The sequence below is a fragment of the Pempheris klunzingeri genome, chromosome 14 (genome assembly GCF_042242105.1).
Source record: "Pempheris klunzingeri isolate RE-2024b chromosome 14, fPemKlu1.hap1, whole genome shotgun sequence".
Taxonomy (NCBI): Eukaryota; Metazoa; Chordata; class Actinopteri; order Acropomatiformes; family Pempheridae; genus Pempheris; species Pempheris klunzingeri.
Genome location: NC_092025.1, coordinates 21,228,562 through 21,242,325, shown reverse-complemented (window position 1 = coordinate 21,242,325; position 13,764 = coordinate 21,228,562). Strand labels below are relative to the sequence as shown.

The window sequence follows — 13,764 nt, the reverse complement described above, 5'->3', positions numbered from 1 at the left end:
TGTCTGGTAGTATGTGGTCCTGCGGAGCCACTGACCTGCAGGCCTCTTGGTGAGGTTGAGGCAGTCGGCGTGGTAAACTTTGGGACAGCCGGGTCTCTTACAGGAGACCATCTGACCTCCGTCTCCGCAGCTGAAGCACTCGTCCTCTCGCTCTTTGGTCACCACCACCTTTTTCTTCCGCTTGCCGTGGCCCCTCCTCTTCAGCTTACGACCTTTGTCCTCAGACGGAGGGTTGTTCTGGTTTGGAGAGGAGAGAGGTTTTAACGGTGCTTCGGCTGATCTACTTTCATGACAGTTTTTGGGTTGTATGGATGAAAGCTTAAGAGTCTATAGCTAAATAAATGTAATGTATCCCACTTTTATTGTGGCTTTGAGACCTCATAGGCAGAATTCAGCACTGAGCCTTTTTTGTATATATGTTTGATTAGGAGGTACAAAAAATGTTGGAAATAGTCCAAATAGTCCAAGTCTAATGTAATCCTTTGGGGCAACAGCACCTGATCATAGTAGGTCCACTCAAAATGCTTGTTTTAGCCACTGACAGGCTCAGATTGTATAAGATCCTTTACCAGAAGAACATCCTTTAACCAGAAACAGACGTTATATCGCTCTCTTCAAAGCCACCATTCACAAAAACAGCTATTTTCCCTCACAGAACACAGGAGTTGCTGGTCTACTGTTGCCTTGATCTGTTACCCCGAAAAACCCACCGGGGATGCACGCACAAATAGAGCCCAGGTCTAAAAATACCGTACTGGTCCTTTAACAATATATCAAACTGAATAGTAGTAGAGTGGTGTCACCTTTGGCCTGACGCCCAGGAAGCCGCTGCAGTTTGGCGCTCCACATTTACAGACTGTCTTCCCGTTCCCCAAACACTCCAGGTTGTAGTTGAAGGTGAGCTCTGTGCCTGAACACACACACACACACACACACACAAATCAATCAATCGAGTTGATTTCATGCATGAGTTAAAAAAAAACAACACAGTTTTTCGCTCACCTGCAGGGACGTCGACGAGAGCGAACAGCCCCACCCGGGTGTCTCCGCTCACCGTCCACTTCTGCGTCTCACAGTTCGGCTGACAGCAGTGGTTCATGAAGCGAGCCTCGTTCCCCTTCGGACCGGCGTCGATGATCCGATCCTAACACACACACACACACACACACACACACACACACACACACACACACACACACACAGTTCAGTGGTGGATTGTACTTCTGTACTGTACTTCTTCTGAGGTACTTCTGAAGTATTTCCTTCTAATAGTTGTTCTTCTAATAGTAGTAATAGCAGCAGTAGTAGTATTTAGTAATAGTATTAGTAGTATTATTATCAGTAGTTGTACTAGTACTAGCAGTAGCAGTAGTATTATCAGTAGTAGTAGAAGTAAACACACACACACACACACACTCTGCGCTGTACCTTGTCCAGAGTCAGCATGTAGAAGTTACAGATGTCGTTCTCCTGGGCGTGTCTGATCCTGGACCTGCACTCCTCCTCGTCAATCACCTCGCCGACGTACTCGCTCACAAACTGACCCTGAGAGGAAAACCATCACCGATCAGCCTGATCCGGCCCCACCAGCCCCAATCGACCCTCTACTGACTGCCTACCTACCTTCTTGATATCGTGGACGCAGCGCAGCCCCCAACCTCGGGACAGCGTCCTGAAGATCTCCACCTGGCTGTACTGACGCTTGGTGAACGCCTGGTTGAGGCACCGCTCGCCTGCCGGGCAAACCTGCAGGACAGGAACACTTTACACCTGAAAGCCAAAGCCTTCAGGTGGTTCTAGACCCCTCCAGCTCACATCAGGGTCCTGCGTCACCCTAACAGGGCTCCTTTTGAGGTAATGACCGGCTCGCTCCATTCAATATGTATCATTTCCTTATTTTGTTATTGAAATATTAAAAGGCCATATTATCCAAAATGCACTTTTTAATGTCTTTTCAACATAAATATGTCCCCATTGTGCCTACAAACCACTCTCTGGTCTCTCTGGTTGTCCTCCTGCTCCATCTTTCAGTAAATTGGCTCCATTTATGATGTCATAATGGTATCCGTTGATCACATGACCTTCTCCAGCCCTTCAGCAGGCCGACTCCACTCGTCCACTGAAAACCTCCCAAACCGTTTTATCCCCTCGCTATCGCCAACTCCCAGTAACACGAAGATAAGTATGAAGATTTTTCTAAAGTGAAGCGTGTGGAACAAGGCTGAAAAATAATGTGTGTTTTGAACATTAAACCATTTGATAGCTTGTTCCAGTAGAACCTCCAAATACACAAGTATAAATATGAAAATGAGCAGACAGATTACATGAATTCCTGTGATGTGATACTGTTGTGTGTGTTTGACAAGGAGGAAACAGATAAGAAGACAAAGCAGGTATAAAATGGAGATCACTGCTACATGTCATTTTCTATGTTCAGTGTTCGTGAGATTAACTTTCCAAAATCAGAAGATGTGAAAAGGTTTGACGTTGTGTTGATTAGGGTTCGGTGACGGCGGTATGTCTGTACCTGCGGGTGGCATTCATATAGCAGCATGCGGTTGATGCACTCCGAGTCCATCCCACACGGGCTCTCGTCTGTCGCCTTACAGTTACAGCGCGGGATCTCCGATAGGTCGGCCGTGAAGATCTGAACCTTTCCTATTGGTCGATTCACCTGAATGAGGCAGAAAGGTGGAAGGAAACATGAACTCTTCTGATCACATTTTAGGCTCGTTACTGAGTGGATCCAATAACGTGTCACAAATATTCTCTTTATCTTTAATCCTACTCAATATATTTTCTACTTTATTCCTAATTTGCCCACAAACATTGTCTATGTTTATCTGTTGTCTCGCTAGATTTAGTATAATGCTTATTTCCACAGTGTGATTTATATCAAACAAACCTCAACACTCTCTGCACATTTTTCCACATTTAAAGTCTCTCAGTCTTCCTTTTATTTGTAAGGATTGGATTTGATCCAGTAGATCGCCTCAGCCAGCAGCAGTCAAATTACATCCATTAAAAGTTATTCAAGTGTATTTAAGTTTTTGGCTCCGATTCAGATTGTTATTCAAAGTGTCTGACAGCATTACAGAGAGGATTCCTACAGAGACAGACCTGGAAAATCGTTTTTGTTTAACCAGAAACAGCCGTTATATCGCTCTTTTCAAAGCCACCAGACTCCATTGACAAAAACAGTAATTTTACCTTGCATAACAGAGCAGTTGCTGATCTACTGCTGGCTCCGTTGGCAAGTTATTTTGTGTTATTGTGTGATTTTGTTGTTTTAAAGAGTAAGTTAGAATCTGAACTAACACGTTAAACCACTGCAGTCATAGAAACTAGACCAGCAACTCTCGTATTCTATGAGGTAAAATTACTATTTTTGTCAATGGAATCTGGTGGGTTTGGAGATATTGCGATATAATGATCCTATAGATCTGTCTCTGTAGGGATCCTTTCCATAATGTTGTCAAACACTTAAAATACAACACAAACCAGTCAGTGGCAAAAACAAGCACTTTTAGTCAAAGTACCTTGACCTTGATTGTGGCTTGCTCATAACTGCCAGCTGAGGCGATCCACGGACCAATTCCAAATATCTTTCTACCTAAAAGTAATTTATATGTTAAGATAGAGCTCAGGTTTTAGCCTAACTTGGATTATTAGGTTAAAAACAGATACTACTGCTTCACTTTTGAAGGAACCTGGAAGGAAGAGGGAATTTGCATTAAGCATAGACAAGAAGTAAGACCACAAGTCTTCTCCCCGACCTTGATATGTTTGTATGGAGGAGGCTTCCTGTCGTTCTTTCTGTCCTCTTGAAGCTGCCGAAGCTCCTTCTCTGCCTGCAGCTCACGAAACCGCACAGCCGCCTCCTCCAAAGCTGCGGAGGGACATCAACAATCACACAACTCTGTAACGTCAAGTCAGCATAGCAGGTGCACAGTGAAGACACAACCAACAGCGTAACGAAACTTTACACTTCACTTTCAGGATCTGCTGGAGAGGCCACTTTGCTGAGCACACTGGATACCTTTCTTGTAAGTGGCATCGACGCCTTTCCCCATTTTTTCTTTGCTGTTGGCGTCCACGTCCATATAAGGGAAGACCCTGGCCTGGTAAGTCCACAGGTAGTCGTTGGAGCCGAAGAAGTGAACAGGAAACTCCCCGACATCGTGCCTCATCCGCTGGATGTTCTCTGGGATGGTTTTGGGATGGCTGACCTCTGCTGGCCACCACCTTCACAGAAAAACAACATTAACCATTCAATAAGTGGTGTCTGTTTATGGTGATGCTTCTTTCTCTGCCAGATGTGTGTCTGTGTTGAGGGTTTGGAAAGTTATTGATAAGATATCTTCAGTCGTGGCGGCAGCACTGACCTGTAGCGCCCCACCTTCACCCAGACGATGTCCTTGTATCGAGGTTTCTTCCCGGCCTTGCAGTCGTTGCAGTACCAGCTGCCTTTAGGCATTTCCATGTTCAGACACTCCCGGTGAAACGCAGCAGGACAGGACTCGCAGCACAGCAGACTGCCCCCTGGAGCACAGGAGGAACAACAACAGTGATTTAATGCACTACCTGCCCGACACCAAGAGGCAAACAGACCAACGTAGCAAGAAAGTGGAGCATTCAGCCGCTAAAGAGCCACATATTTCCCGAAGGAGATGGTGGAGACCAAAAACAGAGTAATAAAGGACTCATCAGGTGGACACAAACATAGCTTCAATTGAATGCTAATGTTGCTGTTAGCTAACTGTTAGCTTAACTTAAAAAAAGAAATGAGAAATGAGAAAAATCACTTTCTGTAGCTTTAGGAATTAAGTTGACACTGAATCCACTTTTTACAAATAAATCATATGTATGGTCACTTTAATTCAGTCCCCTATAGTGTTTATTATAAAATAAGTTATTTGCCTTTTTGCACAAATAATAGAATTGTGAAAATTGTGCTTATTTTCTTTTTTTTACCAAAAGCTAGATGAGAAGCTGGATCACTCTCATGAGTAAATATGAAGCTACAGTCAGCAGCTAGTTAGCTTAGCTTAGCACAAAGACTGCCAGAAGAAGGAACAGATCTAAAAACACACCAATCACATCAATTAGCCTGCAGAAGAAGAGGCCATAATTCCATAATCCATAATCAATCTTCTAGAGCAAACATACGTGCTTCCCAAAATGTGGAACTTGTCCTTTAAACTACTGTCTTTGGGACAGATCTATTGGCTGTTCTGTTCTGTTCTTCCCGCCCTTCCCCGTACCTTCAGTGCAGACGAAGCACCAGCTGACGTTGACATGCTCGTGGTTCTTGACGCCGCGGCGGGGGGTGAAGTGGTTCGGACAGACGATGCTGTTGTTGGAGAGGACGACGCAGCCCGCTGCCATGCAGATGTCTGTAGCGTGATAGGCCACCGGGCAGCGCACACACCGTACCAGACGACCTACACACAAACACGCCGTCAGAAGGCCACGCAAAACAACACAGGCGCTTACAGTAAATCATCACCGCCTCCTCTCCGGCTTACCTTTCGAGATGGACGAGCTGTTGGGGTTGGCGATGAAGCAGGTGAGACAGACGTGGATCGAGCAGCGGAAGCCTCGATTCACAGGTGCGGTCGGGGCGAAGTTGGCGATACACTCCCCGTGGTAAAACTTCCCACACACGGGAATCATACAGCGCCGCACGTCCTCACTACGCTTTTTACACACAAAGCAGGTGTGGATACCTGGGAGGGGAAAAAAAAAGCACCTGTTAATGTCCAATAATCACATATTCTAGTTCACTGTGCTGATCCATGCAGGGTACATGGGTACAGGGTTCAGCTCTCCTTCTATCCAACTTCCTGCTTCCACTTGAGGTGGTACATTTGTTGTTTTGCTCCCTTTTGTCCTCACAGTCTTTTTTTCCACTTCTTATATATTACCATGCTTTTTTTTGTACATCTGATCTTTCATAAACAAACCACTCCCTGTTTTCATGAAGCCGGTAGCAACGTTACTTTCACTTTCTGCCAATCTGGTTGTTGCTTTTCTTTTTACAAAGTCATGACAAGTATATATAGAAGTACATAAGTATATAATACTGACAAATCGGAGTATTTCCATTATCATCATACGAATTTTATTTTTTAATCATACTAAAATTATACTGGTATTATCATAAATTTATTAATCCAATTCAGCTTGGTAACTTTTATATAAGTAAGTAATAAGCAGTATAAACACAGATGTACCTGATTTACACTCCGGACAGACAAACTTCCCTTTAGGGGCCTCGGCCAGAGAGATGCAGGGCAGGTGGAAGGCCCCGCAGCACTGACCCTCACACAGCAGCAGCTCCCCCGTCTTCTCACACACCTGGAGCAAAAACAAACATGACAGGTGTTCAAACTCACTTTGACTTATTGATTTATTATAATCACCTTACAAAAAAATGAAATATGAAACTTGTGTTAATTAGATGTTCAGATGGAGAGGATATATTTTCATGTTTCATTTACTTACTGGACCAATTCCAAAACTATTTGTACCTACTGGTCCTGCATAAAACTGCATATTCCTTATCTAGAGCTGTTATTTCCCAAAGTAGACAACTCCAATCTGCAGAAAGTGGTTTAGACATGCAGCTGCGATGGCAGAGAACAGCTGGACGCTGGCCATTTTAAATAGAAACCTCCTGCACACAGAGACAATAGCAGCAGAGAGGGAAAGTAGAGCTGCAAGTGAAGACTGAATAATGATTAAATTGATGCAAATATTCCCACAGTGCAGCAGGTTGAAGGGTTGCAGGCGACTGGAGATCATCCCAGCTCACACTGGGTGGCCGAACTCGAACAGGTCACCAGTCTGGCACATGGCTGACACAAAAACAATCATAGATTCAAACCTGTGTTCTGCAAGATAAAATTACTGTTTTTGTCAAGGGAGTCTGGTGACTTTGAAGAGAGAAATAAGAAAGAAAAGAAAAACACATTGAGAAATTTGTCTCTGTGGCTGCTTGGGACTTGGTGAAGACGGGGCTTCTTCATGTGTCCCACCCTCTGCACAGACGGGGTGTAAATATCAGTGGGAGAAGCTCACCTGACATATGTTCTCCTTCATGGAGGCCGGGCCTCCTCTGTCCCCTATGATCTTCCTCGAGGGTAAAAGTGGGTCGTCACACAGCGAAAAGTCGTCCTTCATGGAGGAGAAGCTGTGATCCAAGCTGGACGGGTCACCCTGAGGAGACAAAGGACAAAAAAAAATCATATGGCATCAATCAAATGACTCAGAATCACTGAAACTAAAATATAATTTCACCTATTGTAACATTAGAAACTGTCTTTGATGACTAAATTAATAAAGCTTGTTTATCTACAGCTTGCTCTTCTATAACTATGTGCTGGAAGGTGGGGAAATGATCCAAGTTTGATTTGTTACAGCAAATATCAGTCATCAATATGTCTTTCCTCCCACAGGATGTTTGCTGAACTTTGAGTGTCGCCTCATGGTGACTCCTCACAGGTTAGGACACCAGTGGACTTTTCCTTTAAATATATTGGCTGAGATAGGATTAATAAGCAGTTGATCAATTATTTCTAGGTCTGAAGTAGGACCAAACAGCTTTTACTCTCAGAAATTTTGGCCAGTTACAGACTGATTTCCTAATAAAAAGAACAGCAGAAGAACAACAGTTTGGCATAATTACAGTGAAATGATCCACTAAATTACCAACTTAAAGGATAACTCCGGCATTTTTAAACCTTTATATATTTTAAATGACTGGTAGGTGCAAAAAATGTTGGAATAAGTCCAGCAGGTCGCCTCAGCTGTTACGGGCTATAATGTAATCCTTTGGGATAATTGCACCTGATCAAAGTACGTCCACTAGAAGTGCTTGTTTTTGCCACTGATAGGCTCAGAGAGTTATTTGTTTATGTCTGACAAGATTATGGAAAGGATCCTTAGAGAGATTGACCTGTGAGGTCTTTTATGATTAGAAACAGACTTTATATCGCTCTCTTCAAAGCCACCAGACTTCATTGACAAAAACAGCAATTTTACCTCATAGAACACAGGACTTTATTTGGCTGTGGTGTTTTACAAGGTTAGTTTGGATCTGAACTAACCTTGTAAAACAACCAAAGTCACAAGATAACACAAACAAAACTACCTAAACAAGGCAGCAGTAGACCAGCAACTCCTGTGTTCTGCAAGTTAAAATGACTTGTTTTTATCAATGGAGTCTGGTGGCTTTGAAGAGAGCTATAATAGCTGTTTGTGGTTTAACAAAAAGGATCTCACAGGTGAATCTCTGTAAGGATCCTTTCCATAATGCTGCCAGACACTTCGAATAACAATCGGAGCCTGTCAGTGGCAAAAACAAGCACTTTTATTTGATGTCCTTTGATCAGGTGCAGTTGCCCAAAGGATTTACATTACAGCCACTGCAGCCTGTTTTCACAGCTGCAGGCTGACGTGATCTACTGGACAAATTCCAACTTCTGTCACACCTACCAGTTATTTCAAACCCAAAATATGTAAAAATTGGACTCAAGTCTAAAAATACCTTCAATGTAACTGAACAGGAGAAGAACAATACTATGCCCATAGCAAAGATGGCTGACCTCTGACTCTACTGTGTCCTTTTTGACCTCTTGAGCCTTATTGTCTTCTGTTTCAGGAGCTTTAACGTCTGCTGATGCCGTCTCCACCCGGCCGGGTTCAGGAGGGGCCGGCCCTGGAGTGGGGGGAGCAGGAGAGCTGGGATGGGGGTCTGTCTGAGTGGAGGGCGTGGGCGCACAGGTGGACGTCTCCGAGGTTGTCGGCGTGGAGCTGGATGATGTGAGCTGCTTACTCTTTGATTTTAAAGATGGTGGAGCAGAATCTGGGTGGTAAATCATAGAAGCACAATAACTTTTCTTTCCATTAATTTTCCAAAGTTGGACACGTGATTATTATGAATTACACAACAGTAAAATTTACACAGTTGAAGGATGATTCACTGACCTGTTTGAGGAGCAGGGTTTGAATTGTTCTTCAATGTTTTGACCTGTGACAAGAGAAACATTACAAAAACATCCTGCATTTAAAATATTACCTCTGTAAAGTACAAAAGTACTAGCATAGTATGAAGTAGAAGCCATTTCAGAACATTATAGTATTGGATTGTATTTACTGATGCAGTGATAATACAGATTACTTATGTCACCAAATGCTGCAGATGGTAAAAATGTGTGGATTTTTAATTATATTGCAATTATATACTGCTAGCTTGTGAATATCTCCTATTAATAATAACGTACTAAAAAGTACATTTCCCTCTGAATTGTGGAGGAGCAGAAGTTTTAAGTATTTAGATTAAGTACACATATCTCCAAACTGTACTTGAGAAAGAAGAAGCTTTAGGAGGAACCACAAACTCTGTGGCACTGATGTGTTTTTAACCACTGTTGCTCTCTGATGAGTTAAAATAATCTACATAAAATACTGCCTTACTACAGTCTAGTGTCAAAACAAACCATCTTCACTTACAGTCTAACATATTAGCTTCTTTTGTGACATTCGTTTTCAGTTTTTATATATTCTGTTTTCTTTTTGTCCTAAATCATGTGCAGAATGACGTCCGCAGTTAATAACGTGCATATTCTTCAAATAAATACAACTGTAAGTGTGTGTGTGTGTGTGTGTGTGTGTGTGTGCTCGTATAGGTGCACTATTTAACGTGTTGATGATGTTAATGAATGATGAATTTCTGCACTCTACTCATGAATATTGCTCATATTTATGCCTATATTTTCCAGTGTTCCAGTGCCTTTTAATGGTAAATGGTCTGTACTACAGCTCCTTTCTAGTCATTTTGACCACTCAACTCATTCACACATCATTCATTCAGGAGGAATCTGAGTTAGAGACTTTTCTTTCACACACTGAAGCTGCTTCAGGGGCAAGTTGGGCTTTGGTGTCTTGGCCAAGGACGCTTCGCCAAGGACGCTTCGCCACAGCCGCCCTGCCTTCTAAGGTAAAGCACTTTGTGGTTACTTGTAATGAAATGTGCTGTATAAAAACTGCCATTGCAGTGCAGACTTTACTGTCTTTAACTTTGACTTTGTAATGTGAATTATGGAGGGAAGCAAGCTGAAAGTTTTGGAGACAGTTTCCTGCACTTAAAGTATCATTTTCATACCAAAAAGTACGAATTATAACAAATTTATTTGTCATTTCCACGCACACTTTGTGGTTTATGTATTTTTTTAAACAGACCATTATAAGCTTAACTAAAACAAGATTCATTGTAGATCCAGTGTATTGGACTGCACACCTAATAAACTGGTACCTGAGAGTATAAATACACACACACACACAGATTCACCTCAGATGAACTCACTCACACACATCAGTACACGATGTCCATGCTGTACCTTCTTCTTGGGGCCCGTCGAGGCCTCTGCCTCCAGACAGTACTCCAGGATCTTCTGAGTGGGTTTCCTCTTCCGCTTCCTCCCCAGCACCGGAGCATTTCCTGTGAGTCAAACATCACATAAAAAGACTCGTCAGTCAAAGCTTTATGTGGCTTTATTCAACACAGAAGAAAGCCAGCAGCACAGAGAAGATACCAAACAAAACTGGAGACAGCAGGCTGATTTCCTTTTCCCTTTTTTCCATTCATTCAAATATTTTTGTTGTCTTGTCTTGCCCCAAGTAATCAGTAGCAGGTGATGTATCCGTCATGCTGGAGTAATTTTCAATCCATTTGGAAGTCGAAAAACTTCCTGTTTGTCACGCTGATCAACTAAATCTGTTGGTTTAAGAGTTGTTATTTCTGCATGTGGACTTTAAACAGCTCGTACTGCAGCATCTTCAACGAATACTGCCAGTAATATGTTAATGCATCAGTCACGGGACAGTTTTCTACAGAACCTTTACATTTAATACTGTTAATACATTTTACTGATGAAACTTTTTTCTGAAGTAGGATCTTAACATGCAGGATCTTTACTTTTAAAGGAGTATTTCTACATTGTTGTACTGGTATGTTTAACTAAATGAAGGATCTGAATACTTCTTCCTGTCAAATCTTGTTGCTCCAGTACACAATGTTTGTGTTTCAAACTTTGTGGCCACAGTTTGCCTCCTTCCTGTCTCAACCTGACAGTGCCTCTGTGCACAGACTCAGATCTATAAAGAAATGGTTTTCCCAGTTTGGTGTGGAAGAACCTGATTGGCCTGCAAAGAGCCATGACCTCAGCCCTGTCCAACACCTTTGGGATGATCTGGAACGCCGACTGTGAGCCAGACTGCGCTGCCCAACATCGGTGGCCGACCTCATTAAAGCTCCAGAGGGACAAATCTCTGCAGCCAGCATACAAAATCTGGTTCTCAGAAGAGTGTCGGCTGTTATAGCAGCAGATTTATGCTCCTGGTTTGAATGGCATGTTGTACAGTCACATATGGATGTGATGTTTAGGCGTTTACATAATATGTTCAGGTGTCCACATTCTTTTGGCCACATAGTATATTGATATCAGCCCATAAGACTTTACTTTGGCAGGCAGAGAAATATTTTCACAGACAGCGCTCATAACTTTGAATGCAGTTAAAGTTATGATCTTGAAGATTTCAGTCAAATGAATGTCAGTCACACCATGGTGATTAAGCCTGTGGCCCACTAACGAGAGCCCTTGCATTTGCAGTATTCTTTGTTATCATGAACTGGGTTTCTGTGTTGACATCTCTGGAGAAAAAAAAAATCACAATTGGTGAACAGTCAGTGATGCATTTTCCATCATCCAGCAGTAGTCGATCAATCAGAGAACATGGGTGGAAGCAGCGTGCTGTTTTCCCCGTCTCTGGTGGTGCTGTGAGTAAATTATTACTATGGCTAAACAAAGAAAAGATTGATGACTACTAAAGATGCTCCTTGATGACTAATTTTCCTGTCAATTTACCAGAAATCTACCACTTGACTCATCTTAAAGTGAGAAAGGATACCAGGCTGGTTAACTGTGTGTAGCTAGCAGCAGCTACCACCACCAGCCTGCAGATTAACATCCGCATGCCGGTGCTGAATGTGGTTATGCATTAATCTGGTTGGGTGGTTAAATACCAGCTTAATCTGACACACACACATTTTTCTAGATTGAAATACAGACAAACCGTGCTGGTTTTATGAGATAATGTCTTTATCCCACTTTGATAACATCCAGGCATCAGTGCAGGTAGTTGTTGTGGTGGGTGGCTATGTGACTAGGCACAACAGTTAACCAGCATTGTACATTACATTAGTTTAATATGTTTAACAGACTAGTCAGCTATAGACAAAGAAACTTCAAAAACAAGTGCAAATCCAAAGAAAACGACTTTCACATGAAGGCAATCAGTCAAAAAAGCAAAGCAACCATCACTGTTTGGATTTCCGGTAAGTGAGGCCCTAAAACACACCTGCAATTACCGCTTATCGCCACATGTGCCGCCAAAGAGAAGGAAACTGAGATCTTACCGCTGTCTTTGACGAGGCGCTCTGACAGAGAGGGGTCAGCTTCAGGGGGAGGGGTAAGTGTGTCGATGGAAAGCACCGGTGCCTCTTGGGGAGATGCGTTTTCAGTAGTGGCAATTTGTAGTTCAGAGGGCGTTGTTGCAGTAATTTCCTCGGGAGGTGGCGTCTGTATTTCAGGAACTAGGTTCAAAGACGGGGGGTCATGTGCGTCCTTGTCTGATCCCGGGGGCTCTGACATGGAGGTGATGGGCTGAGCGGCCTGAGAAAACAAATGATTTCATTGTCAATCAGTGCTACAAGTGTTATTTGTAGCTGCAAGAAGTGATCTTGGATGCTTATTGCTGCAGTATTATGCACATCAAGTACAGCAGCATTTAATTATAAAGTTATGAGAAATCTTACTGTGTTTGACTTTTACCTTTCCAATCAACTGAAGAGGCTTTTTGCTTTTCTTCCTCGTGGAGAAGATCTGATCATACTCTTCAGTCCACTCAATCAGCCTCTTGCTTGGTTTTCTTATTCGTTTATGTGCTGAAAAAGATGAATACGAAAAAACACTAGCTTTTTTAAATTCCTGGTATTTATAGCGTGTCGCATGGAGCAACAGAAAATTAACATTTCAGATGTCTCACCACAGAGGTTATTCTGAACTACACAGCCCTTTGTCATATGACTTTTAATATATCTAAGAGTGTATTATTGCATTCACAGAAATAGCTACTAAGCACACACAAAAAATAGTTTTACTGGTAGCTTAACTGCTAGCAAGTAGCAACCACATAAAGAACTGCTGCTATCGATGCCTGCAGTTTAACATACCTTAAATCTGATTTAGAGTGACGATTAAACAAACAGTTTGAGGTGTCCTGTTGTTTCTTGTCTATACCAGAATCAGAGCAAACTTGGTCTTTGATCAACAATGCAAGCCGAGAGTTTAGTAAGATGAACTGTGCTTTAATCTAGGAAGAATTAAATATTACGTAGCACTGCACACTGCGAGCAAGCTGTTCTGGAGTAAAACACTGTTAAATATCCCAGCAGACGGAAGCAACATTTATCATTTTTATGGCACGTACAAATGCATGTTAAAACCTTTGCTTTGGTTATCTGCGCTGAGAGCTTTGTGTGACTTCATGTGCTTGAAGGTGTCTAAGCCTTGTGCTGCTTCCATTATCAAGTTATCACACCTGTTGTGAGCTACTACAAAGTTCGACACCTCAGGCAAGATAAAGACAACTGCCACGCCCTTCCCTTACTGTAAACAGGAAGTATAACGTTGCCATGTA

The 13,764-nt window shown here is 42.6% G+C and overlaps 1 protein-coding gene and 1 long non-coding RNA gene across 2 annotated transcripts in view; both read right to left on the bottom strand.

The window, feature by feature from the left end:
* Window positions 1-13,764, bottom strand: part of LOC139213250 (uncharacterized) — a 72,260-nt gene that overhangs the window by 23,107 nt on the left and 35,389 nt on the right. The window lies entirely within an intron of this gene.
* The window catches only part of nsd1b (nuclear receptor binding SET domain protein 1b), a 29,295-nt gene that overhangs the window by 2,820 nt on the left and 12,711 nt on the right, over window positions 1-13,764 (bottom strand). Inside the window, exons 6-23 of the mRNA XM_070843161.1 lie at window positions 12,897-13,009; window positions 12,482-12,737; window positions 10,404-10,504; window positions 8,992-9,034; window positions 8,610-8,869; window positions 7,084-7,221; window positions 6,237-6,360; window positions 5,529-5,729; window positions 5,265-5,444; window positions 4,386-4,542; window positions 4,040-4,245; window positions 3,777-3,889; window positions 2,528-2,674; window positions 1,624-1,746; window positions 1,429-1,545; window positions 1,003-1,144; window positions 804-910; window positions 36-237 (exon numbers count right to left, since the gene is read on the bottom strand). Coding sequence (XP_070699262.1) covers window positions 36-237; window positions 804-910; window positions 1,003-1,144; window positions 1,429-1,545; window positions 1,624-1,746; window positions 2,528-2,674; window positions 3,777-3,889; window positions 4,040-4,245; window positions 4,386-4,542; window positions 5,265-5,444; window positions 5,529-5,729; window positions 6,237-6,360; window positions 7,084-7,221; window positions 8,610-8,869; window positions 8,992-9,034; window positions 10,404-10,504; window positions 12,482-12,737; window positions 12,897-13,009 — 2,730 coding nt within the window. The remainder of the gene's footprint in view (window positions 1-35; window positions 238-803; window positions 911-1,002; window positions 1,145-1,428; window positions 1,546-1,623; window positions 1,747-2,527; window positions 2,675-3,776; window positions 3,890-4,039; window positions 4,246-4,385; window positions 4,543-5,264; window positions 5,445-5,528; window positions 5,730-6,236; window positions 6,361-7,083; window positions 7,222-8,609; window positions 8,870-8,991; window positions 9,035-10,403; window positions 10,505-12,481; window positions 12,738-12,896; window positions 13,010-13,764) is intronic.